This window comes from Meleagris gallopavo, chromosome 1 (genome assembly GCF_905368555.1).
Source record: "Meleagris gallopavo chromosome 1, MGAL_WU_HG_1.1, whole genome shotgun sequence".
NCBI classification, from domain to species: Eukaryota; Metazoa; Chordata; class Aves; order Galliformes; family Phasianidae; genus Meleagris; species Meleagris gallopavo.
The window spans coordinates 191,730,576-191,758,523 of NC_139404.1; the positions used below are offsets into that span (position 1 = coordinate 191,730,576).

Sequence of the window (27,948 nt, forward strand, 5' to 3'; positions counted from 1 at the left end):
ATTTCAGTGCTAATAGACCACATCTTGTTCCCATTTCTCATCTGCACACGTGGCCAAAGCTAGAGCCTAAAGTTAGCACAATGTGTGCCTTGAGTACAATCCAAATGGGTTTAGTAATTGACAACTACAAGCCAACTGATGGCAATAATCTACGCGATATCAGCCAACGCAGGATTCTTCCTAGATCATTTAAGTGATTTTTATTATTATTTATTATTAAAATTAGCACTTACACAGCACTTTAAGAGCTAATTCAGAGCTCTGAGAGGCTCTTGGCCTGCCATCAAATTCCCATCGATGGTCAGGGAAGCCAAGAAAGTTACAGCAGAAACTCAAGCTTTCTTAAAGAGAGATCTTAGCCAACAGTGTCGTCATTGCAGCGTCCCCACAGCAGCTCACAGCCATGGTCAGCCAGCAGCAGAGTAACAGGAACATAACTTTGATAGATTTACTGCTGTTGTTTGGGATCCTGAGAGCTGCTGTGCAATTGCCCAAGATCAGGTGAGTTGCACACTGCTGCCTGGGAAAGCAGTGAGATGAAAGCAGACGTTAAAATTCCTCGCCGGAGAGGCCACCCTAATGTAGTTTGGAAGGGGAGATGTGTGAAGCTGTTGTCCTCCTTCCATTCTCATACCACGTGCTTTCTGAGAGTCTGCAAAGATAAAAGTACTCTCTCTTCCTTTGGATTGAAGAAAAGTGAAATAGATACAAAAACATCAGTCACGTACTGCAATTTAAAGGCAAAAAAAAAAAAAATTGCCTCTACAGCATTGCTTTAAAAAGAACCTGCAGGTAAAAATTCCACATCTTCCTTCATTGTTTGCTGGTTCCTGAATTGATGAAATCTGGGCTCACTGGGGCATTCATAGAACGGTCTGAGTTGGATGGAGCCACTAAAGGCCATCTGGTCCCACTCCCTGCAATGCACAGGGACACCCACAGCTCCATCAGGTGCTCAGAGCCTCATCCTGCCTGACCTTCAGCATCTCCAGGGAAAGGGCACCCCCACCTCTCTGGGCACCACATCTCTGAGCATCTCTTCAATGCTTTTCAAGTGTTTCCTCTCCCTCCCCCCAAAAAGTACCTTTCGGCTTGGCTTTAAGATCTGAAACCATTCTAGTACTCACCCAGTGTTCTGCCAATAAAAACCTGAGTCACTTCATATCTTCGAGCATCTTTAAGGTTAGATTTGATGTTCTGGCAATTAACTCAACCTGGGTACAAACCTGGGAAAAAAAACCTGGCAAGTTTTGAACTTCTTCACTATTACATGACTTCTGAGCAATGACATTCTAGTCTTGTTAACACAATAAAGCAGTTCTCCCAACTTTCCGAAGATGGCACAGCACAAGGGTCCAACTTAACTCAACTTCAACAGCCTGGGAACGTGCTGTGATGCCACGTTTGTCCTCTTCCAGCTTGCAGTAACTTTACTTGAAGCTTCATCTGAACCACTTTCCTTTCACTCTGCTGTATCGTTATAGAATCACAGAATGGCTGGGTTGGAAGGGATCTCAAGGATCACGAAGCTCCAACCATCCTTCAACAGGCAGGACCACCAACCTCCACATTTCAGAGCAGCCCAGGCTGCCCAGGGCCCCATCCAAGCTGGCCTTCAACACCTCCAGGGATGGACGGGGCATCCACAGCCTCTCTGGGCAGCTGTTCCAGCACCTCACCACTCTCTCCATAAAGAACTTCCCCCTAACATCCAACCTCAATCTTCCCTCCTTCAGCTTCCAGCCATTTCCCCTTGTCCTGCTGTTATCTCCCCTTTCCAAGAGCTGACTCCCCTCCTGTCCGTAGGCTCCCTTTAGGTACCAAAAGGCTGTATCCTCCAAGTGAAATAAAAAAAGAAAAAAGCTGGAGTCCACCGATGGTTCTGCCTATTAAGCTAACATATGTTTATGTTTACATTAATGAAAAGCCTCAGCTTTATTCAACATTTGATATTTTGTAGTTCCACCATACACTCCAAATATCTGCTTCTATCAGTCATCTGGATTTTTCATGTGTGGAACTTGAAGCCATAAATACATCAATTAATGACAGCAGTCACATACTACCCTACTTCTCAAGAGAAACAAATGCCTCAAGTCTCATTTGCCAGAACAACAACGAGCCTAAATTTAAACTGAGAATTACTACCAGGGATTTAAAAACAGAACAGATTGCTTCTGGCCGTTGGTGAGATGTAGGATCCTGGAAGTATAATACTCCAACCTATTACTAAACAAAGCCAAGACTTTCCTAATAAAGAAATGTAACACATACTTCTTTAAATCAGACCAGAGATTAGATTACAGGCAGTGCCAGGCAGCTGTAGCATATTTCTTACAGAGCCCCTTAAACCGTCACTGTCTACATTTACTTTCCCATAAGAAAAAAACTCTCTTAATTTATAATCATATACTCCCTTTCCCACTTTCCTTGGGAACCTACTCCTACAATTTGTCAAAAGCAGATGGAAGACAAGAGAAGGCAGTAGGGAATAAGATGCAAGTCTGGCTCGTTTATTTACAGCATTAAACCTCTGCAAGAGTCAGCGTCGTAAGGAACTCACAGAAGATGCTTTCAAAGAACAGATTCTTTCCATCATCCTCTCAAATGGTTTTAAGTTGACTTCCATAGGTAGGACTCGAATTAAATGGCTGAATAATCAAGGCCATGTGGACACTGCAACAGTGGATGCTTTCAGCTACTTGCAATTGGAGAAGGGAAAAAAAAAAAAAAACACAAAACCCATCAAATGGGCAGCCAGGGAGGCCTCCAGAAGGAGGAGCATCTAAAGGAGCCAAAGTATAGATCACCTTCACTACAGCGTGGGCTGCGAGCAGAAAAGGAGAAAGCCTGGAAGTGGAGCATGAACCATTTCCTCCAGTAATGCAGGCACAAAACCCGAGGCTTCTAGCAGCCTTACGTTAATTCACAGATCTCTACTATAGCCGAAGTCGAGATCTACCACAAGACAAAGAGCAGAGGGATGGCCTGAGCTCTTACAGAACTATTCTGCAGTTGCTCCATACAGGAGCATTGCCCCCACGCTGCTCTCAGCATTCTCCCAGTGAGAGATCTTTAACCCGTTGCATTTGTTCTCAGTCACAACATAGCACAGACCTTCCCTGATGCGGTGAGCTATTCTTGATATAAACCTTCATTGAGATTGTTACCCAGGGTGAGGGAAGGAAATTAGTGTATTGTCCTTATGGCCATACCAAAAATAAGGGAGAGTCCCAGCAGACCTGTTCACATGGTGTGCAAGGGAAGCTGAAGATAAGGCTAACAGCAGAAAATGATCACCAATCCTCCATTTATGTTAACGTACAAAAAAATTCTCTTAGGCTTCATGGACTGTTTCAATTTGCTATGAACCATACTGCTCTCTTCCACAGATTTTGGCAAAATCCAGGCTTGGAAATTGACTCTTTTGATGACTGATTAGTCACAGTGTCCAGATAGCTTAGCACCACACGAGTGCAATGCCTGGGAAGTGCTTTGTCTCAAATTGTGATGTTACAGATGTAAATCCTTAACAAGCCTCTCAAAAAGCACAGATCTCCATTTCCATCACTACTTCCCATCCCAGGAAGATGCTACCCCACAATTCTGACCCACGTGAGTTTGAAGGTGAAAGGAGATCGCACCTGATAGGTTCAGCCATTTCAACACTGCTCACTGCACTACACAGAGGCACTCCAGAGGTCTGATTACAGTTCATATTTATTTATGCTGGCTTTAAGCCATCTGGGTGCTCGTGTCCAAAGCCAAGGGGATGCCTGCCTTGCCTTGGCTGCCTACACAGTGCAGAGAGCCAAGTCTTCCAGGTGGAAATCTTCCCCAGTTAGAAACATCAAGTCTGGCCATTGCACAAAAACATGTAAGAAGGCTTTGGTCACGGCTATGAATTGGGATCCTTCTCTAAGAAGAGAGAAGGGGAAGAAAAGCTAGAAACAGAAGACATAATTCTCAGGGCGTATTTTAAAATGCAAAAATCTTTTTTATGCTCCCTCATTTCCTACCACACATCTACCAAGGTGCCCAAGGTCAGTTACCCTGATCGGCTCATGTAATTCCATGGATGCTGAACTGCTTCCACTGACTGCATTCTTGGTCTCTTTGTTCCTCATCTCAGGGATTAACTCCAGGAAGGATTCTGTTAGTTATAGCTGCTGCTAAAGACAGAAGGAATTAATCACCAATTGATCCATTTATTAAAAAGCTTCTTTCCTAAGCGAGGTAGAGCTAAACAAAAAGTAGTGACACACTGGAACAGGTTGCCCAAGGAGGCTGTGGATGCCCCATCCCTGCAGGTATTCAAGGCCAGGCTGGATGTGGCTCTGGGCAGCCTGGGCTGCTGGTTGGTGACCTGCACACAGCAGGGGGTTGGAATTGGATGAGCACTGTGCTCCTTTGCAACCCAGGCCATTCTGTGGTTTTATGATTAACGTGACCAGGTTCAATACTGCACAGCTGCTCATTTGATTCAGTCCAAGAAGTGGCTCATACATTTCCCTGCCTCTAGGAAGGAAGTAATAGTTGAAAAGCTGAGCTTTGTTCCCCCTCCAAGCAGTGTCTTGTCACTGCCCACCTTTGGCCATTTAAGCTCAGTGAAGTTGAGCTGTTATTGGAACATGAAAAACAGCAGAGCTGCTCATGTGGTGTTTTGACCTGCTTTGAAAAACCAAGTTTAGCTGCTCGGGACACTGCAGCCAAATTTATTCTCTTACCAGCAGAACTGGGAGATGTTTTGTTTAATGAAAGCTTATGTGCTCCCTGGAATTACTCTAGTTCCCCAGATTGGGATTAAAAAGGACACAATGATCCCTTGCTACATGCAGAGTTGCCAACCACCAGACCAGGCTGCAAGAACAAATGTAGGACACAAGACACTGATTTTTTGTATTTAGGAACTGAAGGAGAGATTTTAACCCACAGGCCTAAGCCTTTTCTGTAGCAATTGTCAGCATATCCCATCTTCCCAATACCACTTAACACGGAAAACACTATTCTCCAAAGTTCAAAGGCCAAAAAAACCTGAGTGAAGAGTAAATCTAAATCGATTCCTATCAGTACTGCACATGTTGAGAGCTCGATTAGAGGCACACATCCACAATATGACCTCAGATAGAAGTGACCCATCCTGAGTGGGCTCTGAAAAGTGAACCATGTTACCATAGAGCCTCTTACTACCAGCTACAGAATACTTAGAAAGCCTTGAAGTGAGCTCTGTTCAGAAATATGACAACGTGGCCAAGGGGAAGAAAAAAAAATCTTCAGCATTTCAGCCTTCTTTCTTCATAAACAAATGACTGTAAGAACATTTGCCATTTCCATGTGGTGTGAACAGCTTATTAGCTGCACCATGGCTGCCTCAGGATCTTGTCCACTCACCAAAACATGAAGGTTCATCAGCTACAGAGGTGCTGAGCGCTTCCTTGTGTAAAGCTAAGCTGTCTAACTTTTCTTCCTGCTTAATTAACTCGTAAATCCATGCAATTAAGCATCTGAGCACACAGGCACCCTTTTAATCTAACGCTCCAGTTTTTCTACTGTTCACACTCTCTAGCATTTCTAATTGATTTTTTTTTTAATCAACATAATTGGAGCCAAGCACGTGTTTTTCATTAAGGCTTATTCACCAGCTTCATAAGCTTTAGCTATTCATTTCATCTGAAAACTAAAAATAAAAACCATTTCTTCACCCCAGAAAAAGCAGTTCTGACAGCTGAAGAAGATCTTCTCATTTTGCAGTTTTCAAGAGGAAGGACTGAACTGGGAGATGGTCTCAATCTTCATGTTGCAAACCTGTTGGTATTGTACCATCAGAATAATTCCAATACAGACTGTAGCATCACCAGGACCTGCTTCTTCCTTTGAGAAATTAAAACAAAACTCATTACAATCTGTTCTCCATATTCACAATCTGGCAAAAAAAAAAAACCTACACTGGGAAGCCACATGTGCAAGCTGTGAGGTTTCACTACAAACAAATACACCATATAACGAGGAAAAGTCTTCAAAATGTGGGATTTATGTGAGCAGATGCAAACCTTTGCAGTAGACACTTCCCTATTCTCTTTATAGTCAGTGGACAGAAGCAGGCAGGCAGGAATTCATTTCCTCCCAAAGCATCCTGTCAGATGAATCACAGCTCAGCTTGTGCCTGCACCTCTCTTCTGGTTCTAGGAGGAACGTGCTCACAAAAACCATCTTTGGAAAGAGTTTACAGGCTGGTTGTTCAGGCCTGGACTCCTGGAAGAGGTGGCAAACCAGACTGCCTGGTAGGAGAAATAGCACAGCTGTCAAACAGGGACTGAAGGTGATTAGAAAGGAAGAAATGCTATCATCAGTCTTTTGAGTGAGGTGTCATGGGGAAGCAGCAATAGAGAAAGCATACAGAGAAAGAAAACCTGACTTCATGCACAAGATAAGAGGGAGGATCCAGGGCTACACAGAGAACTTTGCCTCAGTTCCCAAAGAATTTTCCCACTAGGAGGGAAGCAGGAAAACACAGTACCCAGAGGTAAGGCCACCAGTTGTGAATTTCAACTTCTGCAACGAGGCAATGCAGTACTCCCTGATGAAGCATGCAGAATCCACTGATACGTATTAGCAGCAGGGCTGCTGTCCATCAAGTCCAAGACCAACTGTTTCTTTTTCTGCATTGTGATTCACAAGGAAATAAGGAAAAAGAAATAAAATGCATGACCAGTACACACTTGTCTTCTGTTTAACCAAGGCTTTAACATCAGGTAGTATGAGTTTTCTTTCCATGGACTGTGCCTGAATGTAACCAGAACTTCCCAACAATCCCTCTGCTCGTTTTGTACAGAAGGCACAAGTTTTGTAGGTAGCCTTTAGTTTCAGAAAGTCAAGAAACAGCACACAAATTTTAAGAGAGCTTATAAAAAAAATAACGACAACCCAGAGTTAACTTTTCCTACCTTCTCTTCAGATTTAAGGCCATCCCTTCCCGCAGACAAGGGTGACACCTACTGCCAACGCCACCAAACGACAACTTCCACAGCATGAAACCGAATGTTTTCCCCATCGCTTCTGAAAGCACACTCAGCATTTGCTCCTAAAGGATCTCGTTTGCCTGCTGTTATTGCTACAGAACCAAAGTTCACAAGCTGCCTTGTAAGAAGCCTTTTAAATGCAGCTTACTCCTCAAATCCAACTGTAGAGTTACAAACCCTCTGTTATACCTCACCACTCTGTTATACCTCACCACAGCTATTATTCTTGAACTCCTATATTAAAACAGGTCTGAAAAAGGCCATTTTGACAACATTCACGCCCACATCCCGTGTTTTTCCATAAGCAGAGAGGCAGCTAAGTCACCAACCAAAAGTGGGCAGCTATAGCACCGGTTCTATACTGCACACCAAAATAACTGCATCTTGAGCAGTTATCTTCTGAATTAATGGGAGGATTATGCAAAACACAGGTTCAGTTCAGTAGTTCAACAGAAACAAAATAGTGCAGCTATTTTGTCCCAACTGTGGCATCAACCAAGAAAACTTTAGCAGGGTGCTTCGATTTCATTCTTTACATTCATTTAAAACAGTTTTCATTTTGTTGAGGAAAACAAAGGGCTTTCCATAGAAACTCCCTACCAAAGAAGCTTCATGATTTCAACACTTGCAAAGCAGTCCACAGGCAAGCTCTGCAGGCAGTTCAACACCACTGTGCTCAAGTGTTCATCGTTAGTAGCAAGGACAGCAAGAAAGATGCATGATCTCTCGCCACCAGCAGTACATCCACCCTACCCAGATAACCCCTTACACATTTAAACCCAGAAGATGGATTGAATACTTGGAAAGGCTCTTTCTAAAATGGCTTGAAAGAGTATTTTCAACATCCTTACCTAAGCAAAGAGAAGACATCGTAAGAGTTACGAACACAGTTCTGATCCACCTGGAGAAGGCTGTTCTTCAGGGTACCTGAGTGATCCTTAAAAGGCAAAACAAGAACAGTTAGAAATCAGAAATGCTTCCATCTGGACTACAAGCTTATCTTATCAATCAGATAATCCTGAATTTATGTGTTAATTTAATGTGTTTTAAATGCACCTTCATACAAGCTTACATTCTGTTGGTAGAAGTCATTCAAGAAGGCAACAGTGGCAGCTCAAGCCTGGGCTGCAACTACACTTAGCTATACAATGATATAGGTCATTAACACAGTGTCATTAACAGTTTTCTAGGCACAGTGTATTTTCTTGACTGATAAAGCCCTCCTTTCACTTAGAAGATGCTTACAAGATCAAATCTTAAGTTTTCAGATACAGAATGCTTCCTGGAAGTTACAGTAACTGTGTGTCATTCTTAAGAGATCAACAAGGCCAGAACAATACAGTCCAACAAGCAATTCTTCACTCTGGAAAGGTCCAAACTTCTCCTTATCAGGTATAGCCACACAAGTGCTGTAAAAGGCCACGATGACTCTGAACTGTTTCTTAACAGGACAAAGCAAAGCAGGTCCAACAATCCAGCAGCATTGCCAGAAACGTGAAAGATTGCAGGAAAAAAAAAAAAGTAATGAATATTCATTTCAGTACAGAAAGTATGCTAAAATAGAAGGTGACACCAATGTACCTGGATACAACTGCAAGAAGCCCTATTTATATATTCTTCACCTGCCTCTACAGGCTGTTCCCATATAGAAGGTGTTGGAATGCAGTTAAGTTTCAACACCTAAATGTTGCAAGAGCCACAGGCCACACAGCAGCCATCCCTTTCTGCCAAATATAAGGTTCCATCTGAGGAATCTGAAGATTTATGTGTTACATTATGCATCACACTGCAATAGAGGCACCCTATCAGCTGCCGCCCCCCTGCTCCTCATTCCTGTTCTCAAGACTTTTGATACTACATGTTGAAGTTTGTATTTGCAGCCCCAGAAGAAAAAAAAAAGTCATAAGAAAGATGGCTTAATCCCTGAATCAGCTAGGTGGAAAACTGAAAGTGTTTTTCACCCACAAAGTTGATCTTGTTTTAAGAAACAGTGCCTTCCAAAAGCAAGGCACACAGCTGTCCAGAGAATAAGTGAAGCAGCCTGGAATCACCTGGCTGCAGGATGAAAAGAGCTCAGCCCAATAGCTTGTTGTAGCCTTCTCTTTTCCCCCCCCCCCATATGAAAACACAGGGAAAAGAAATGCCCAATAAAACAGACAGAGTGCTCTACACAACCTGTTCTACTCTGAGGTAATTTGCAGGACACAGAATCGAGTCAGAATCCTTAGAGCTGGAAGGGACCTATAAAGGCCATCTGGTCCAATTCCCCTGCAAGGAACAGGGACACACAAAGCTCCATCAGGTGCACAGGGACACAAAATGTCTCCAGGGATGGGGCACCCACCACATCTCTGGGCAAAGGAAAGGTTTCAAGCTTAGTTATTGAATAGACTTGCTCTTTAGAAGTAGAGTTGTCTGCTTCTCTGCTGCAACATATATTACAGATACAGGCACATGTACTTACAACAAGCACACAAAGGCTTTATTTCTGTAACGTGGCTGAGATCCAGCTGCATTAGGGAAAAAAGGTAGATGCAGGGTTTGTACCTGTAGTACCTGCTGATGTAGACTGTACTCTAAAGAGAGAAAGCTCTTCAAAGGTCTTACTGCTTGATTGTTGGAAAGAGAGCTGCAGCTCAGTAAAGCCTGAAGAAAATCACTCACTCTTCTGTCCATCTTATCCCTCAGCACTGCTAAATGCTTTGAGTTACCCAGAGCTGTACTTGCTAGCTCTACTAGTAGTTCTTTAAGGAATCAACAGCCAGTTGGTCATTGAGTGAAAGCCATCCCTGCTTCCCCAAATGCACCTGTTGAAAAGATACGACTGCAAGAACAAAGGGAAAGTGTTGTGTGTCAGTTAGCAACAAGCATCCAAGGGTTGGAAAAAAATCTGAAAGCCAGGAAGGCAGGGAAGGAAACGGAGGAGAAAGATGGTTTTAAGAAAGTCACTACAATGCTATCAAAATAACCAAACAAAGCCTTGAACAAAAGCAGAAGTTGGAAGTACAACTCTGTGGAGAGTCAGATGTGAGTAGGGACAAAGCTTGCAGAGTATATCCGTTCTGACACTGAGCTGTAAGCCTCACATTTCTCTACCAGTGCAATGCTACAGTTTTCTGCTTCCCCAATTTACAGCACAGGAGTTTCATACAGAGCAAGAATTCTGAGCACAAAGATGTATTTTGAAGGTTACCTTACAGGAAAGCTGGCTGGAAGGTTCTAAAACAACAGCTGACGTGCATCACGTAGCAAAGATGTAAATTTCCAGTGCTTTGAGTTCAAAGTTATCCATTTAGCTGATATGGGCACACTGTTCTTACTGTTTGATCATCAGGGCTATATCAATTTGATCAGGAGGCTGCCAGCTTTAATCAAGAAAAATAATTGTGGCAGCACGTAATGTTCTGTCCTACTTCAGACTGTTCTGCAGCAGTAGCTTCCAGGCTCCCACCCCTTTTGTCACAGAGGAGTTGGCAAGGCAGAAGATGGGAGCATGCATCTTATGGATCAAGTCATGCTCAGCTGTAAATCTCTAACATATTTTGAAACAGAGTTCATAAGAAGTCTCCAGAATGTTTCATTCCAAGTTTCCTTCCTTTGGCTCAGTAGTCTTCTTTAATGAAAAGGACATTCAGAATCAAACATTTATTCTTCCCATTAATAAAATGCACATTCTTGTAAGAATTTATAAATCTAGTCTGGCTGTTTCCACAGTAGTTCAAAGGATAGTTAAATAAATAGGGATTCTTTGAAGCAATGGGAGAAACTGAGTTAGGAAAACACTACTGTCAGTATTCCTAAGGAGATATGTACTAACAGGACACTGCCTCTGTGTCCTGGTTTGCAACAGACCTGCAGAATGGCATTTGGGCACATTTGCAGTCAGAAGGCTTTGTAAGTTCCAGTAAGTAAGTTCCATAAAAGTGAAAAAGCACCTTCAGAAATCAGAGAACACTGATGTTGCCAAAGAGGAAAGGTATCACATTTAGGTTCTATAGGAACAGAGACACGCACCTGACAAAAAGAATCCCTTCCTAAAGGTTTTAGGTAGTGCTTGGTAATAATAGCTAGTATACCCACCAAAGTGAGGCTGTTTCGTATTCAGAACATCTAGCATTAAAACTAGAGATTAACTGTTAAGAATAGAAATATTCCTCAGGTACACACAGCTTCTGAAAGTTACAGGAAGAGTTAGTGCCAATTAGTTTGGCTTGAACTGCAGACAAGTGAGTTGCATACAGGAGGTGTGTATTATACAACACAGTTTGGTTGAGGAGCTGACCAAAAGAAACCAGCAGCTGCAGAGCAGGGTGACAGAAGCTTCTAATTCCTGCAGCAAGAATAAACTACAAGGAAAGACAACAAAAATAAAAATGAAGAGAAAAATATTTTTAAAAAAAGAGACCAAAATTAGTCTCCTTGCTTTCGAGATGCTTTAAATTTGAATGAAATGCCTGCCTCAAGAAAGAGAACATCAAAGCTTATTTTCAGTAATCAGGATTCCTTAGGTCTTTGGTAAGCTCTAAGTCTCGCATGAACTGCTCAAATGTACAAGCAACAGAAGCAACAGTTCCAATCCATCATGTCAAGAAAGTATGCCTTCTCAAAAACATTTTAATGTTTTGAGCATCCAAGCATGAAAGTTTCAGTCTAGAAATTGAATTTCAGCTCATCACCAGTAACTGACAAGCCTGAACATGTAAATGATATCCTCACCTTCTGTTCATATGAAGCTCCATAATAACCATCATTGAGACCAAAAATAATCTCGTTTGGGTTTCTTGCATGTATCTGTAAGAAAAGAAATGATTTTAAAGGTCAACTTCCTATGGTTTTGCACTGCAGCTGAGCATAAAGCCCTCTGTTTGATGATGAAATGCAGTTTCATAGCTCAGAAGAAGAAGAAACCTGACAGCAAACTGAATTTAACCACAGAAAAAGCATTTGTTTCACAGCTTTCACAACTGTTCCTGAGACGTTCAGCCACGTACCTTGGAATGAGAAAGAGTGGTCAGAGCTGCTTTCTTCTTGTTGCTATCAGCAAATTAAAGAGACCAGGAAAGCAATCAAAGAAGCCTCAAGAATAATCAGCCTTTACATTGTCATATCTAAAATGATACTCAGAAGTAGGCTATTGTGGTCATAGCAGACACAAAATCAGTGTTCACTATTATAACTGACATCCTGCTGTTAATGTAAAGGACATCCAATAAAGGCACGCACTACAGAATAATCTTTAGGGAGTTGTTTCTTCTGTCCAACAACAAGGAACAGAACACTGAAGGAAGCTACTGAATGGACAGCTGACCTGAACTGACCAAAGGCTATGATATGCTGTGCAATACCACGCTCAGAAAAACAAACTACAAATTGTTCTGTCCAAGGCAGCTGTTGTTTAAGGACTGGCTGAGCATCAGACCACTAGTGGGAGGTGCTGAGTGACTGCTTCTACATCCTGCCTTGTTTTTCATCCTCCTCCCTCTCCTTTTTTTTTTTTTTTTTTTGCTCTCATTTATTAAATTGTCTTCATCTCAACCCACCCATGAGTTTTTCCTCACTCTTGCTCTCCTGACCATTCCCAACCCACCACTGAGGGAGGGGAGCTGAGTGAGAGCTGTTGGCTGCTACCAAGACCAACTCACCATGCATGAATAACCTGTATTTGCTCACCTAGCTGTTACAATTCTTTAAACCAGAAGTAGAAGAAAAACTGTTTTTTGCATTACCTGCTGTCCCAAGTACTTCAATCCATCCAGATTGACCTTCCATTCGATCAGAAGCTGGAAGTGCTCCTTCTTGCCACCCCAGATCCTCACAACGAAACACGAGACAGACGTATCGAGACGATCAGGCATTATTCCAAAGTCCAAACTCCTCCAGGTTGGATTCTGTTGGTATTCAAAGGGGGGAGAAGAGGTACTGAAGCTGACAGTCCCGACCTCTAAGCATGATATTAGAATGTAGCACTTTATGTCAAAGAAGGATTTTAACACAAATCCATTTCATCATGAACGGCAGCCATTTCAGCTTTTACCAAGAGCTATTAAAGGCTCTGAACAATTACTTCATTAATTGAGTTCAGCCAAATCAAGCACTTGTCAAGTGGATGCAGTGTTGTTTTCCACATTATAATTTAGCTTCTGAAAACCAAAAGTATAGCTTTCATTGCAAAAGCTGAATCGAAGCTCTGACCTATTCCCCAATAATTAAGTTGGCATAATTTATTTACAGGTTTGTTCACATCCTCCTCCTCCTCAACTGATGCTGATGGCAAGCCTTGAAAGAGCTGAGCTGTAAACAGATCTTAGGTATGATACATACAGCTTTATGACAATGAAAGAAGTGTCTGAGACCAATAAAAATATGATTAACATCACTTTGCCAGTTTGGTGTCCTCAGCATTTGAAATAGTTATCTGTTGTAAAGCTTAACCTGGACACCAAAGAGTTCTCACATCAAAGTGGTCCATCCTGGGAAGGTTAAGTCCCATGTGCAGAGGTACCAACTGATCTTTGTTCCACAGCTGTGAAAACAAACACTCAGATCTACTGTTCTGAACTCACTGTTCCAACTTTTGTGGACAGAACCTGAGGAGGAGGAGGAGAATGCGATGCTCCTAAAAGGAATGAAGAGTTTAAATGCGTGTTTAAGAGTCCACAGCTGAGGAATTTATATACTGTGGCAAATACACAATGTCAAAAGAAAAGTTTCTTGTATATGAAAATAACTTACCAGAGAATTCTTGATCACTTCACTCTTATAAAATTCTAAAGAAAAATGAGTGAAAGACACTTTTAGATTAGCTTAAACACCAATAAAAGTCTTCATATTTGAAACAAAAAGCCCAAACAAGTAACACTCTTGAAATAGACATGCTAATGGGTGTAGCCTGTTGGGAACACACTGCTAAGAAAGACTTCAAAGTGCAGCCAACTCTTGTAAGCAAGAGAACTCACTGAATTATTAGAAGTCGTTGTTAAAATAAGTCATTATTAAATACTAAGTTTCATCATTATAACTGAGATGTTCCCATGCCTTTGGTTTCTGGGAAAAGAATGTGGGCCAGTAATTCACAGGATTTGGTTGCCACTTCCCATTTGACTGGTTTGTTATTTAACAGGAGGGAAGGGATAAAGTGACTGCACCACATTCCTGAAGAGCAAGGGTGACGTGTTCCAGGTGCTTAGGAGAGAACCTCAGAGGTGTCAAGAACCCTGGCCTTCCTGGGACACACAGCCCTTGGCTCTCCCAGCCAAAAGAAGAGTCTTTCAGCAGACAGCACTAGAGGCTGAAGCACAGACTTCACAGAAAACCCCTCAGTTTACTAAAATGAAAAGAAAAATCTTTGACAACCCAGAACGTCCCATTCCAGGTTCAAACAACCATCACAGAAGCCCATGCAGCAGGCTCAAGTTAGACAACCTTCAGCCAGTGACCTCAAATTAAAACCTGAGTGTAACAAAACTCACTTCCAAGGCTTCAGCTGTTGATAGATCCAAAAAGAAGATAAAAATCTTTTCTCCATAATGAGGAACTATTGATTGCAATGGGAAGCAAAGCATCAGAAACAAGTTCTAACATTCACAAGTGTTGAAAGCAGAACAGATGAATGGATGCTTCTTGCCATTGGCTGACAGCAGTATTTTGGGAAATGGAATCAAGTGGAATCAAGTGCTGACCTACGCTCAGTAAAATAACTGGTGTCCAGAAGCTTTAAGCTTTCCTGTGAAATTGTAGGTTTCTAAATTCCTTAAATTCAAAGTTTAAGCTGAGAGAAAGGAGAGCAACAACAACAGGTTTATTTAAGAGATTCTACGCGAGCTGCCAACTGCTTTGGTTCCTCCAAAGGCTTTTATGAAGTTCAGAAAACTAAAGAGTGCTCTTCTGCTGCTCATAAAAATGAGGTGAGTAGTGGCAGCAAGTTGATGAGGCAAAAAAAAGAATACAGAGTCAGTGTCCTGAAAGAGTACTTGGTGAGAAAGCTGACACGAAGGTTGGATTACCTTTGTATATCTTGGTGTTATCACACAGGTGGAGAGTGAAGTACGTGTCCAAGAGGCGATAACCATTCTTACTGATGATGTTACGTGCAGCAATATTCCGAAGGTGCCGAAGCCGGCGCTAAAAAACACAAGGAAATAAGGAATAGTTCGAGGAACTTAAGATTGAGATGAAGCTTTTCTTATCATTATGTATGCATTTGAATGATTTGCCCCACAAGAAAAAAAAAACACCCAAATTTTTTTGGCAGAAACCCGACGTTAACAATAAGCATTCAGCTAAGTCATCATGAGCTGCCTGGATGAGCAGCAGCCAGCCTGCACGAGCTCAGCTGAAGCAGAAGTGATACACAGAACGTGCTATTCTTCCTCGTGTTCTGTACATAACTTTTACTCCACACATCTAAATCACTCCAACTATCACTTCCCAGCAATACACGCCAGTATTAGCAGAGAACAGCAGCATCATCACATTGGAAACAGGGCCAAGCTTGAAGCTTGCCCAAGAGGAATTAGAAGACAAGGAGCTCCAACAAACTACTGCCATTGTAATGGGCTGAACGAGGCTCCTTGCAGTCACAGCAACTCTGGGAACTGCTGCAGCACCCTTAAATAAAAAGCAAAGCACACCAGAGATACACATCCAGAAATTCAGGGAAAATTATCCTTCCTAGGTTATCATTAACTACTCAAAGCAGTTTTGTTTCTGAAGTTACTGCTTGGTTTTGCTTCCTCTTTCAACTTGGAAAGCATGCGTAGCAGAGACTCAAGTGAACTCAGCACCCATTTTTGATGTTCTCATCAATCTTTCATTACAAAACCCACTCTCTTGCCTCCCTCCCCTAGGGATGCCAATGGCTGCCATCCTTTTTGGCCTACCCAAGGCTTGCCTACATGCAGTTTGTCCTAAAAGGTATTTAACAATGGGCATCATTGGGTTTGGAATGACAACACTATGCTTTAAAGTTCTCACTTAATCCTAAAGGAATGCGCTTTCAAAGGAAGGAAAACTAACATTGAAAGAATATTCAATTTCTATTCACGTGGCAGACTCAAAACCACAGGTGGATTAGCTTTAGCCTCATTTCTGCTAAGCTCATTTATGAGGCTGTAAGAGCAGCCTGGGACAGGATCATAGAATGGTTCATCATGGGATGAACCACGGGATGCCAAGAAATGTCACAGGCCAGCCACTTCCCTAGGGTATGCACGCAATGTAAAATAAAATAAGCACTTTATGCCACTTAACTGCAAGAGTACACAGTCCTTTTGGTTAGAAATTGGTATTGAGAATGATGACAGAAAGGATGTTTCATTACAAACCTACGTGGAAGTCATCCATTAGACCTCATCTTAAAGCTGTGCAGTTTCCTGGGTAGTTTGATCAGAGAAACACCGGTGCCCTGATGTGCCTTAAGAAAGATGCCAAGGTTTCATGTGTCAAACCTCCCAGCTTCAGCAGCGTCAACCACCGACCAAGCTCACTTCCCAATTAATAAAAAACAAAGAAATTAAACCAGAGAGCAGTTCATTTGACAAGAAGGGCAACTTTCTCCAGTTCCTTTTGGGATTACAAGCTAATTGCGTGACAGGTTGAAGCAATATGGTACAATGAATTCACCCTCAAGCAAAGTCAAACAAGTTTTTCCTCTTCTGTTTTACAAGCTCCAGAGCATCGTGACCTGCACTTACTTAGGGAGCACAGCCAAGTTCTTATCTCTGTGTTTCGTGACTTGTTTGCACCCAAAGTCTGGAATTCATTGTAAAAACCTCAGGTCTCACTGCTTACAAACCAGTTGGAGGGGGAATGTTCTGTTTTGGGCTGTGAGAACACAATTTAAATCTCCAGCTTGGCCTTTGTTCTTCCTCCCTTCTGTCCCAGTCAGCCCACCAGGCAGGGAACAGGCTTCCAATCACAGAGACAATTTCCTTGTTTATGCTCCTAAGTATGAGATAATAAAGAGAGAGGGATTCAGAGCCTGAAAATAAACCTTCTACTTGCCCACCACATCTTCACTGTGGATGTACCTCGTTATTCTGATTTCCTTGTTCAACCTGGAGAAGAGAAGGCTGCAGGTGACCTCACTGCAACCTTCCAGGACCTAAAGGGAGCCTATGAACAGGAGGGATTCAACTCCTGGAAAGGGGAGATAACAGCAGGACAAGGGGAAATGGTTGTAAGCCCAAGGAGGGAAGATTGAGGTTGGATGTCAGGGGGAAGTTCTTTTAGAGAGAGAGTGGTGAGGTGCTGGAACAGCTGCCCAGAGAGGCTGTGGATGCCCCGTCCATCCCTGGAGGTGTTGAAGGCCAGGTCGGATGGGGCCCCGGACAGCTCTGAAATGTGGAGGTTGGTGGCCCTGCATGTGGCAGGGGACTGAAGCTTCATGGATCCTTGAGATCCCTTCCAACCCAAGCCAACCTACGATGCCTCAGAGCTCTACAGTAGCAGCATCCAGAGCTCATTAATTATCTTTGGCTGGGTGAGGTTACAGTTTTAGCCAGCAGACCAACAGCTACAGAAGCAAATCCAACAGACCATTCAACCAGGCACCGAAACTCTGCACGAAGGCCTTGCAGCTGCTCTGTTTGGCTGGGTTGGTTTCACCAGACCATTTTCTCAGCACGGTGCACAGCGTGGCTGGTGCAGGGACAAGCAGCTGAATGCTGAAGTGAAACCACCAGCTCCAGACATGAGCAGAGCCACATACAGCCCAGCACTTCTACGAGCAAAGGGAAAAAGCAGTCTGTGGTCAGGTACCAGCCCCCTTTCCAAGTGCAGAAGCTACTTCTTATAGAGAAGTAACCCATCACACTTCACCCCAAATACAACAGCTGCAAATAAGCCCGAGTTTCATTTCCTTTTTCTCGCAGGTGAAGTGGAAAGAAAACTGTCGCTTCTCATTAGAGATAGGTTTAGTTATTCATGTGTTTATAAACGCTACCAGGAGCTCTTCAACACAAGAAGGGAACCCATAAAGCTGAGATGCTCTGCAATCAGAGCAGCCATTCCATAAAGCCTGGTTTAGAGAACAAAATACAGGTGCTAAAAGAAAAAAAATAAATAAATACATGTGGTAAATGCTTTGTCAACCTTATGAGTCACATACCTTAGAACAGGCCAGCTGTGCTGATAGCTCAGGATATGCTTTAGATAAGCCAAATATGCATTTCACTTCCAAAGATGAATGAAGCGGTGAAACCACGTGGTAGGCCTGTTATCGTTTAACTGCCAGTCTAAGTGTGTAAAAGCAATTGCCACGTAAATCCCTACAATGACTTACATGAAAACCTTAGTGTTTCCACCTACCTTGAAAATAAGTGGGCACAAACCAGGGAAAGAGATCCAGTCGAAATCCTGCTCATATCTAAAACACACTGTGAAAGGCAAAGGCAAATGTGCAGCCATCCCAAAGCTACTTCTTGTAGTAAGCTCTCCCTCAACCAGCCAGAGAACAGTGCCTATGCCTGGAGGAGCCTGAAGCATTCCTGACATTTAAGTATTTGCTCAAGGTCACGTAATGGGTAGCAAAAACAAGAACAAGAGTCAGAACTCTCTGTTCTATCTTAGCCACTTTATTGTTCTCTTACAGGAATCGAATGACCGCAGAAAAAAATGCAGATATGTTCAAGTATGAACGATGTAATCAGGAGAAAGACAGTGGGCTGACTTTGCAGCCTTTGCAACTCTAAAGGGAGCCTACAAACAAGGAGGGGAATCAACTCTTCACAAGGGTAGATAACCGCAGGACAAGGGGAAATGGTTTGAAGTTGAAGGAGGGAAGATTGAGGTTGGGTGTCAAGGGGAAGTTCTTTACTATGAGAGTGTTGAGGTTTCCTTTCTGGATATTCCATGAATTCTTTCCAGGCCAGGATCAGATCTGAGCTCTGCACAAGCTGGTACAGACCTGGTTCTACACAGCTTTCCCAGTCTCCTGGCTTGTCTGATGACCCACAGTGACTCTGAAAGAATGTAAGCAAAATCCCTCCAGCTATTTCAACATTAAAGCAGGGGGCAAAGATTAGTTAGCAACACAAACGCGACTACAGCAATTCCAGTTGTTTCCAACTCAACAGAACTGAGCTTGCAAAATCTGGGTCCCTGGATGCTTGTGCAGCTCTCAGCACTCAGGTGTTGGCTGCTCAATGTAAAAAGGCAGAGATACCAAGTTCTACAAAGTCTACTGAAACACAAACTTTGCTTAGCTAACGAGCATCAGTAACTAGATCACAGCAACTTGATATGGCAACTGCCTATTTCCCTGGATTTTCACTACCTGCCTGCTTTCACTTACCTCTACCAGCTTTAATACTATCAGCCACGTGACTTGACTTGCTGGAAGTCAGACAGGAGGCAAGAACTCACACTTCATTCAACTTTAGGTGATTTTCATGCTGCCTCAGTTACCTGATTTGATGCAAAGCACTACAATAAAACTGGGGCTCCTCACAGAAAAGTTGGTCTACCTTGCTTCACTATGCAAAGCCTTTAATAGCAAGAGAGCACGCAGAGGAAAGTTTAAATACTATTGAGAGGCACTGCTGCTTAAAACCACTGCTTACAGTACTTAAGGAAGGATGAGAAAAACGCTTGTGCTCCAATTTCCACACTTGCCAAGATGATTTACATACAAGCTTTGCAATGAAACACTGACTTTCCACAGCTCATTTTATGACAGCTCTGGGTCAAGAGGATCACACACGATTTCAGACCTACCTCAAAAGGAAAGCAGAAGCATTTAATGGCAATTTCATAGGATGTGCCACAAGGGACTGCTGGAATTCTGTTTTAATGCCTTTTCATTATGCACTTGAAGGTGTTAAGGCTGCATAACCATCAGTAGGTCAACAAGTCATTTGTGGATGTCCTCATAGCTGCATCTTCTTCTTATCTTAATTTACTCAGGACAAACAATGGGATTCAATAGCAGGTTAGTAAGCAAATAACTATTAAGCAAATAACTGCTTTCTGGCAACAGTTGAAAAATGCACTTTGTGCTGCTTCTCTCGTGTTTCTGAAGAGGCAACTGAAGGGAAAAAAAAACACACAGACATAACCGTGGATTTTAGCTCACAATTCCTTAAACAAAGGCTCTTCCTTTCTTTTACAGTTACATATATGGAAGGCTTTTGAATGATTGGCTTGAGGTGGAAAACAGACCTCTGAACTTTCACCTGAACGTGCTGTAGCTCAATAAAGGCTTCCAGGGATTCATTCTCTGCCACAGCTCCTCCTGTTTCTGCACTGAGAGGCTCTACAAGGGCAGTCAGCACAAAGACTTTGTCCAAAGGACACTGAAGCTTCTGTAAGTGATGCAGGGAGAAAGCAAAGGAGGCAGAGTAAGCAAAGCCCTTGGATTTGAGATGGCCCATGGAGAAACAACCAGAGAAAAAAAACTGTACTTAGCGTGGAGTCTCATTATCTGAGCAGGGAACTGAAGAATAGCAGCATCTGAAGTCAAGGTTACATTCAACAAAATGTGCCAGTCTATGGCACAACTCCTCTAAAACTAATTAAAACAGCAGCAAGAAAGCTTCCCTTTGCACTCTTTAACCTCATAGAGAGAATCTTTCTTAGAGCTCAAAACCAAGGAGACAACAAAGAACAAAATCAGTACGTGGGGGGAGCTCAGAGCGTTCACAATTCACAAAGTCCTCTGCATCCTCACCCTTCTTCCTTCCACACCCAGAACTGATCTGTGCTCACCAATGCAGGAAGATCGAAACAGCCTAAAAACTCTTCAGCAAAGACTTTGAAGCAGCAGCTAGAAATACTATCCACTATTACTGTCATTTTTCCTGAGTTTGCATAGACAGTATTTACTCCCTTGCAAGAGGAGCAAATAACCCATAACTGCTTCTTTGATGCAGGAGTGAATCATACAAACAGATGGAAGAGATGCAAGCCCTGGCTCCTTAACAAGGAGCACACTGTAGCAGACAGCTCAGAGGAGCCCCTTAAGCCTCTTACCATCACCTCTGGCAACACAGCATTAGTCCTTATTAGCTATGGGAACGACGCCAGCAAACCAAACAAGCAATGGAAAACCAAGGTGATGTCCAACAAGTGCTTTATGGAATAAAGTGTCAACAAAACCAAAGCAAAAGGCACTTCTGACCTCCAAGAACCACTTGATTCTAGGCAAGTGCCATATTACACAAGCAAAGTATGCTGATTAATAATAACCTGAAGCATATTAATGTCTATGATCTTACTGGATGACAAACCAAGAGCAGAGCAGTAAGCTTCTCTTTCTAAACGTGGAATGAGTCTTGAGTCACCAACATGACCTTCCCTTCACTCAGTTAAGAATGTTACCCAAACACCCTCCACCCCCCACCCTCCATCCCCTCTATATCCCAAATAAAGCATCAAAATTGATTTACTACAGCTTTCAGATACAATGGGCTGCCTAAGATATCTAGAGACCGTTTAGCCCAGGAAACACACCTGTACTGCTTGAGCACACTGTAGAAAGCAAAAACCCACCATCAGATTAACAGCTGACCTTTTGGGCTACACTTCCTATCACTGCAACTATTCCCCCCCAAGTGGGATGTCTCCAACAAACACCAGAAGCTGGAGGAAGCACAGCATACATCACTGCATCACTCACGCAGTGCTTTGATGGAGCAGTTCTCCAAACGCTGACATAGGAGTGGAGGCAGCACAAAGCAAAGAGAAGTGAAAGCAATGCTCGAAGGCAACACTTTCCATCCTCTGCTCACATCTCCCCCAGCATACTTGGTAGGAAAGAGGAAGTAAAGCACTGAAGAGGCAGATTTGTTTTCATATCGCTCAGTGGAAGATGTAACAATAGCTGTTCTAGAGCTGCTTCCAAAAAAAGATGCTTTTGGCACACTCTTTTAGCTGAAAAACTGGTAGATGTGCAGCCATCATGTAGCTCAGTGGGAAGATTTCTCATAGAGCTGCCCATTTCTTCACTGTAAGAACTACGAAGAGAGGGTACAGACCTGAAAAGGACCTTCACAGCCTTTGAATTCACTCTATTTCCATTACAAGCAACCAGGTTATGGATTAAGAAGATTACCACGTGCTTTCACGTTCTAAGAAGCTTTGGAGGGATTTTCTTTTGACCACTTAGAGTTCAGCTGCAACATTTTATTTGGCCAACTGCAGTTTTTCTGTCCCTAAATGGAGTTTTCATCTTCAGTCTTGAAAACCAGGGAGTTTTCCCTGTCAAACAAGGATGGGATGGGGATAACCAGCTGTGGGATGACAGAAAAGACACACTGGCCACAGCACTGTTTCACTCAGCTGCTGGAAATCCCAACGTGCAGCTCATGAATGTGGTGTGCACTCAGCCTGACAAATCCACATCAGCACTGGGTACAAACAAAGGGGATGCTTTGCACTTTGCTGGAGCTTAAGGTACAAGGAAGCCCCACATGGCTCACCCACCTCTAACCTCAGTCCTATGAGCTCTGAACTGCTCTCAGACTCAAGCACTCAGGCACTTAAAACCCATCCAACTCCAAATGGTTACAAATCCCAGACTGGAAGCAAACAGAGGCTTGCTAGAGAACATCCTTGCAAAGTTTAGCTCAGTGTTGGCTCTGCCCCACCTGCCTGCTTGGTGGCTGAACACTTCGCTGCTCCGTCCAAAGAAACTTTCACCATCTGACAAAAGACATCTCTGAGCTGAAAAAACAAAAGATATTGGATTAGCTGGATGTCTAACAGCATTCACGGCCATGCAGAGACACATCTCACGCTAGTGTCTGTAACAGGTGGCTTTTACTCCATCTCTCTTTCTAAATATGGAAGAGCTGTTCAGCCCCATTACAGGAAAACATCTTAGGTACAGTGCAAGCATCACACGTTGCTTTCTCTCTCTAATTTGGAAGTAAGTTGCAGATGATCTTCAGAAGAACGCCTCTTGCAGCCGATCATCAGTCAGAGCAGTAAAACGAGCAACACGAACAGACCAAGCTTTTAAACTTCCAACTGGCAGGTATTCAAGTAGCTGATGGTTGGTGTGCAGTCAGATCACCTGGGAGTGAGGCAGCACTTCAAGTGTATTCCAGCCAAGCCAAAGCAGCACTAAGCTGCTACACATTCCACTCATCTATTACACCAGAACCCACACTGTGTTTTTGCTTGCCCTCCTCCCCACCCTCCGTAATTCATCTTTATCACATTAATAGAACAGGGGACCTTTTTGTCACTTTCTAAAAATGGCTCTACCCCTTTTTTCTGAGAGATGCTCCACCCAAAACCAACTGTATCTACAGATTACTCTGTTATCTCTGTTAGCAAGACAGGTAAGAGAACACAGACATAAGACCTGAACCACAGACTGGAAATCACTCTGTGTGTATGACAACACCCCCTTCAGTGTATATTTAACACACACACACACAGTTTTTCCCTACAACTCCCAAATAATCACTAATACATCAGCACAGTTAGGGCACAACAGCCCACACAGGGTCAGGATTGCAGGTCTTCAAACACCGTCTCACAGACCATCAAACTGATGTTGGAACTGATAGGAAAAGTTCATCCATTTCATCTTGAAGGAGAAGTTTGATGTGCTGGAAGCCCAAGACTGACTGGCCCTGCTGTCTCTGAGCAGCCACGCATGACAGCTGTTTAGGTCAGCAATTAGCAGAATAATATCCAACGAATCATTTGACTGCAGTGTGACTGGCCTCTCTATGCTAAAACCACATTGTTTTACCAAAATCTTCTATCTAGATTATGAAGTTCGAGAGGTTTTGGCTCCCCCACCCCCATTCCTTTGAACTACATACAACAAGAGGACTGAAAAGTAATAAGTTTACACGACACGCTGGGCTTCCCTGCATCAGAAAGAGACGATGAAGAAGAAATCTCTGCTTTGAAGTGCAATTGTTTCAAGATAGGTTTTAATCCTTAAATTCCTCCTCCAGGAGAAAATATAAAAATAACAGTAAAAAGAGACAGCAGCAGCTCGGAAAGCAAATGGTATTTTGGGCTTCATCAGCAGAGGGGTGGCCAGCAGGGACAGGGAGATTGTCCCCCTCTACTCTGCTCTTGTGAGGCCCCATCTGCAGTGCTGTGCCCAGGTCTGGAGCCCCCAGTACAAGGACAGGGAGCTGTTGGAGAGGGTCCAGAGGAGCCACAAAGATGATCAGGGGCTGCAGCACCTCCCCTACAAAGACAGGCTGAGGGATGACCTCATTGCAGCCTTGCAGGACCTAAAGAGAGCCTATAAACAGGAGGGGAGTCAGCTCTTGGAAAGGGGTGATAACAGCAGGACAAGGGGAAATGGTTTGGAGTTGAAGGAGGGAAGATTGAGGTTGGATATCAGGGGGAAGTTCTTTGCTGTGAGAGTGGTGAGGTGCTGGAACAGCTGCCCAGAGAGGCTGTGGATGCCCCGTCCATCCCTGCAGGTGTTCAAGGCCAGGTTGGATGGGGCCCTGGGCAGCCTGGGTTGCTATGAAAGGTAGAAGTTGGTGGTCCTGCACGTGGTGGGGGGGTGGGGCTTCGTGATCCTTGAGCTCCCTTCCAACCTGAGCCACTTTATGTCTCTATGGTAAGAGTGAACCCCCATCCCTTTGACATCTCAGGCAGCATTCCCCTCAAGCTCACAGATTTGAGAACGTGTTCTTCTTCAAGGGGATTCATAACCGTGACTCAGAACGCCTTACTCCCATCCTCAGAACTCAAAAAACACAGCACTGGGTGTTCTGCAGAACACTGCCTGCTACAACACATCGCTGCACTGAGTTCTGTGCCAGCAGGTAGAAAACAATTACCGCGTGTCACACAGCACCATACCCGGATCAGACAGATTTCTGCATTATCCAGGTGGTGCAATAAACTGAAATGACTTTTCCTTTCTTTCTTCCTGCAGCAAAACACCTGCAGGATGATGATCCCTTGGAGGCAAAGCACTGTGCAATTCAGCAACAGCCTTCTGTGCTCAGATAATGCAGTGAACGGATGATTTGCTACCAGAATATCAGGCTGCAGCTTCAGAGCTCCTTGATTTGATGGCAAGCACTGACACAGCACACAGATACAGACTCCGGGTATCTGCAGAGCACACAGCAAAACAAGGCTTCAGACTTTGTCTCAGACTTGCTACAATTAACATTTCCACACAGGCAACCCGCATAAACCAAATATTTACCTGACTGCAACAGCCTGTAATTGAAGATTGAGTTTCTGTTCCTACAAACTCCAACAAAACCTTTCTGCTACCAGAGAAAACAAACAAACAAGACTGTTTTGGTCTCACTTTCACAAACGAAGCCCAATGACTAATAACTCAGGCTTCTCCCTGCAGCGTTTGCCTGGTTCTTGCACAAGCTTGGGAAAGAAGAAAAGCAAAGATTTAGCAGGGAGAAGGCAGTATGTGATCTCCTCAACAGCCCTCAGCAGCCCTGTAAAGTTCATCCAAAACAAAACCAATCTTCTCCTTCATGACCACAGAACAGGCCCACACTTCAGAGTCAGTGCTTGCTCTGCTCCTGTGGCCAACAGCCATCTCCCACTCTGCCCTCTTACCCCTGAGTCAACACACAGTACATTGTGCTCACCCAAGGAGCGGTTACAGCCTCATTTCAAGCTGACATCTATTGATTTATTTTTATTTTTTTTTTTCCTCTCACACTGCTTCATTTTAAACACCTGGAAGCACAAAGCTGAAGCCATTCAGATCACGTGCCTACTTCGTTACAGCGTTGACAGCACGGAGACACTGAACCAAAACTTCCAGTGCAGAATCACATCGTGAAGTGCTTCTAAAGGAAAGCAAAGGCATGCATGCTGTTATTCCCCTCCCAGCAACACTGCTGAAGCTGATAGGAACCTTACAACAAAAGCCATGGCATGCAGGAGGGGAAAAGGACACAGATTGTTTGATACAGATTGCTAAACCCTCCTGCAGAGCCTGGACTACCTCACTTAACCCTGAGCCTAACGCCCTCCAAAATTAAACCACTCATGTAAGCAGGATGGTTGCCCAGTAAACCAAAAGCCAAACATCAGCAAACAGGAAAAACAGTTTGCTTGAGGAAGGATGTGATGGGGAGGGAACATTTCACTGCTTTTTGGAATATACTCTTTAGCTGTGCTCAGCCTCCACCTCGCTAAGAGGCACGGCAGAAGTGGGCACCCCACTGCCCCCTCAGCCAGCCCAAAATAAAAGCCAATTTCTCAGGGTGTTCCACACTGCAAGTCCCAGCTCCTATTTGTACACAGCATCTCTACAAAGAAAATACCCTCAGCTTTCTGATACAGGCACAGACCCCATGCAAAGGGAATCTCACACTCCCCATTTGCCCCAGCAGCCCAAGGGAACCCCATAACTCAGGAACCTCACTGTGTCAGCTCAGGGATTGCCTTTAGGGCACCTCCATCCTGCAGGGAATTCCACTTCGACACCTCGGGGATGGTCTCCTCATTTTGAGGAGTCCCATCCCTCTATTTCAAGGGATCCCCACACCTCAGACAGACCCCCCTACTTCATCTCGAGGGACCACACAGTCCATAGGAGCCCCCCTTCACCAAAGGGACCCCCATATCTCAGGAAGCCCCCCATCACCTCAAGAGAATATCACAGGACTCAGAGGGCCCCTCAGTGATCACCTCAAGGGAAGCCCATCCCTCACAGGAGACCCCCATTCATCCCAAGGGAGCCCCATCCCTCACAGGAGACCACCATTCATCCCAAGGGAGCCCCACCCTTCACAGGAGACCCCTATTCAGCTTAAGGGAGCCCCAACCCTCACAGGAGACTCCATTCACCTCAAGGGGGCCCCAACCCTCACAGCAGACCCCCATTCACCCCAAGGAAGCCCCATCCCCCACAGGAGACCCCCATTCATCCCAAGGAAGCCCCAACCCTCACAGGAGTTCCTCATTAACCTTAAGGGAACCCCAACCCTCACAGGAGACCCCCCATTCATCCCAAGGGAACCCCACCCTTCACAGGAGACCCCTATTCAGCTTAAGGGAGCCCCAACCCTCACAGGAGACTCCATTCACCTCAAGGGGGCTCCAACCCTCACAGGAGACCCCCATTCACCTCAAGGGGGCCCTACACTTCACACGAGTTGCTCATTCACTTCAAGGGAACCCCACCCCTCACAGGAGACCCCCATGCACCTCAAGGGAGCCCCACATCCCAGAGAACCCCCCCTTCACCTCAAGGGATCCTCACATCTCAGAGAAGCCCTCTTCACCCCAAGAGAACCCCATCTCTCATGAAAGTTCCCCTTCATCTCAAGGGACCCTAAGACCCATAGAAGTCCCCCTTTTACATCCAGGGAACCCCACAACTCAGAGATCCCACCTCTCACCTCAAGGGACCCCCACACCTCAGGAATTCCCCCTTCACCTCAGAGCAGCCCCAACCTCACCTCAAGGGAACCCCATACACCTCACAGAGCCCCCACTTTCCCTCAGAGCCCCTTCATTCCCCCTCCCCCCCTCCGTCCCCTCAAGAGCCCCCAGCCCGCCCTACCTGCTGCGAGGGCAGCTCCACATGCAAGGCCCTGGTGGCGGAGCCCGGAGGTAGGGCGGCGGGGCCGGCGGCCGAGCTCATCCTCACGGCAGGGCAACGGCCGGGCAGCGCCTGAGCCCGCCGGGCCGCCCCCCCGCCGCCGGGCACCCAAGGGTTAATGGCGGCAGCAGCACCGAGCTGGGCCGCTCGCTACGGAGCCATATTACCGCAGTGCTGAGGGGCGGGCAAGGAGGGGGCGGGAGCTCGTGGCCTGCGCGCTCGCTCATTGGTCAGCGCTCCAGCGAGGCGGGAGGCCGGGAGAGTCTTTGAGTCGTGATAGGCTAAAAGCAACGTCAATCAGCACCTCTCTCCTCTGCCTCTGTCAAACCGTTGGAACGGGACCCGGCGCCGATTGGCGCGCCGACTTCCGGTAGGAGGGACGGCACCGGAAAGAGAGGTTGCTGATTGGAAGAC

At 44.5% G+C, this 27,948-nt stretch overlaps 1 protein-coding gene across 3 annotated transcripts in view; it reads right to left on the bottom strand.

Annotated features, from left to right (window-relative positions):
- Nucleotides 1-27,731, bottom strand: part of UVRAG (UV radiation resistance associated) — an 80,861-nt gene extending 53,130 nt beyond the window's left edge. Inside the window, exons 1-7 of one of the 3 annotated variants that reach the window (XM_085216505.1) lie at nucleotides 27,496-27,731; nucleotides 22,608-22,679; nucleotides 15,023-15,140; nucleotides 13,752-13,786; nucleotides 12,746-12,907; nucleotides 11,736-11,810; nucleotides 7,871-7,956 (exon numbers count right to left, since the gene is read on the bottom strand). In XM_085216505.1, the coding sequence (XP_085072631.1) occupies nucleotides 7,871-7,956; nucleotides 11,736-11,810; nucleotides 12,746-12,907; nucleotides 13,752-13,786; nucleotides 15,023-15,140; nucleotides 22,608-22,679; nucleotides 27,496-27,576 (629 nt within the window). In that variant the 5' untranslated portion in view covers nucleotides 27,577-27,731. Of the gene's footprint in view, nucleotides 1-7,870; nucleotides 7,957-11,735; nucleotides 11,811-12,745; nucleotides 12,908-13,751; nucleotides 13,787-15,022; nucleotides 15,141-18,326; nucleotides 18,450-22,607; nucleotides 22,680-27,495 lie in introns of those variants that run through there. The other 2 variants (XM_085216506.1, XM_085216504.1) reach the window with 2 other exon arrangements.
- Nucleotides 27,732-27,948: the final 217 nt, after the last annotated feature.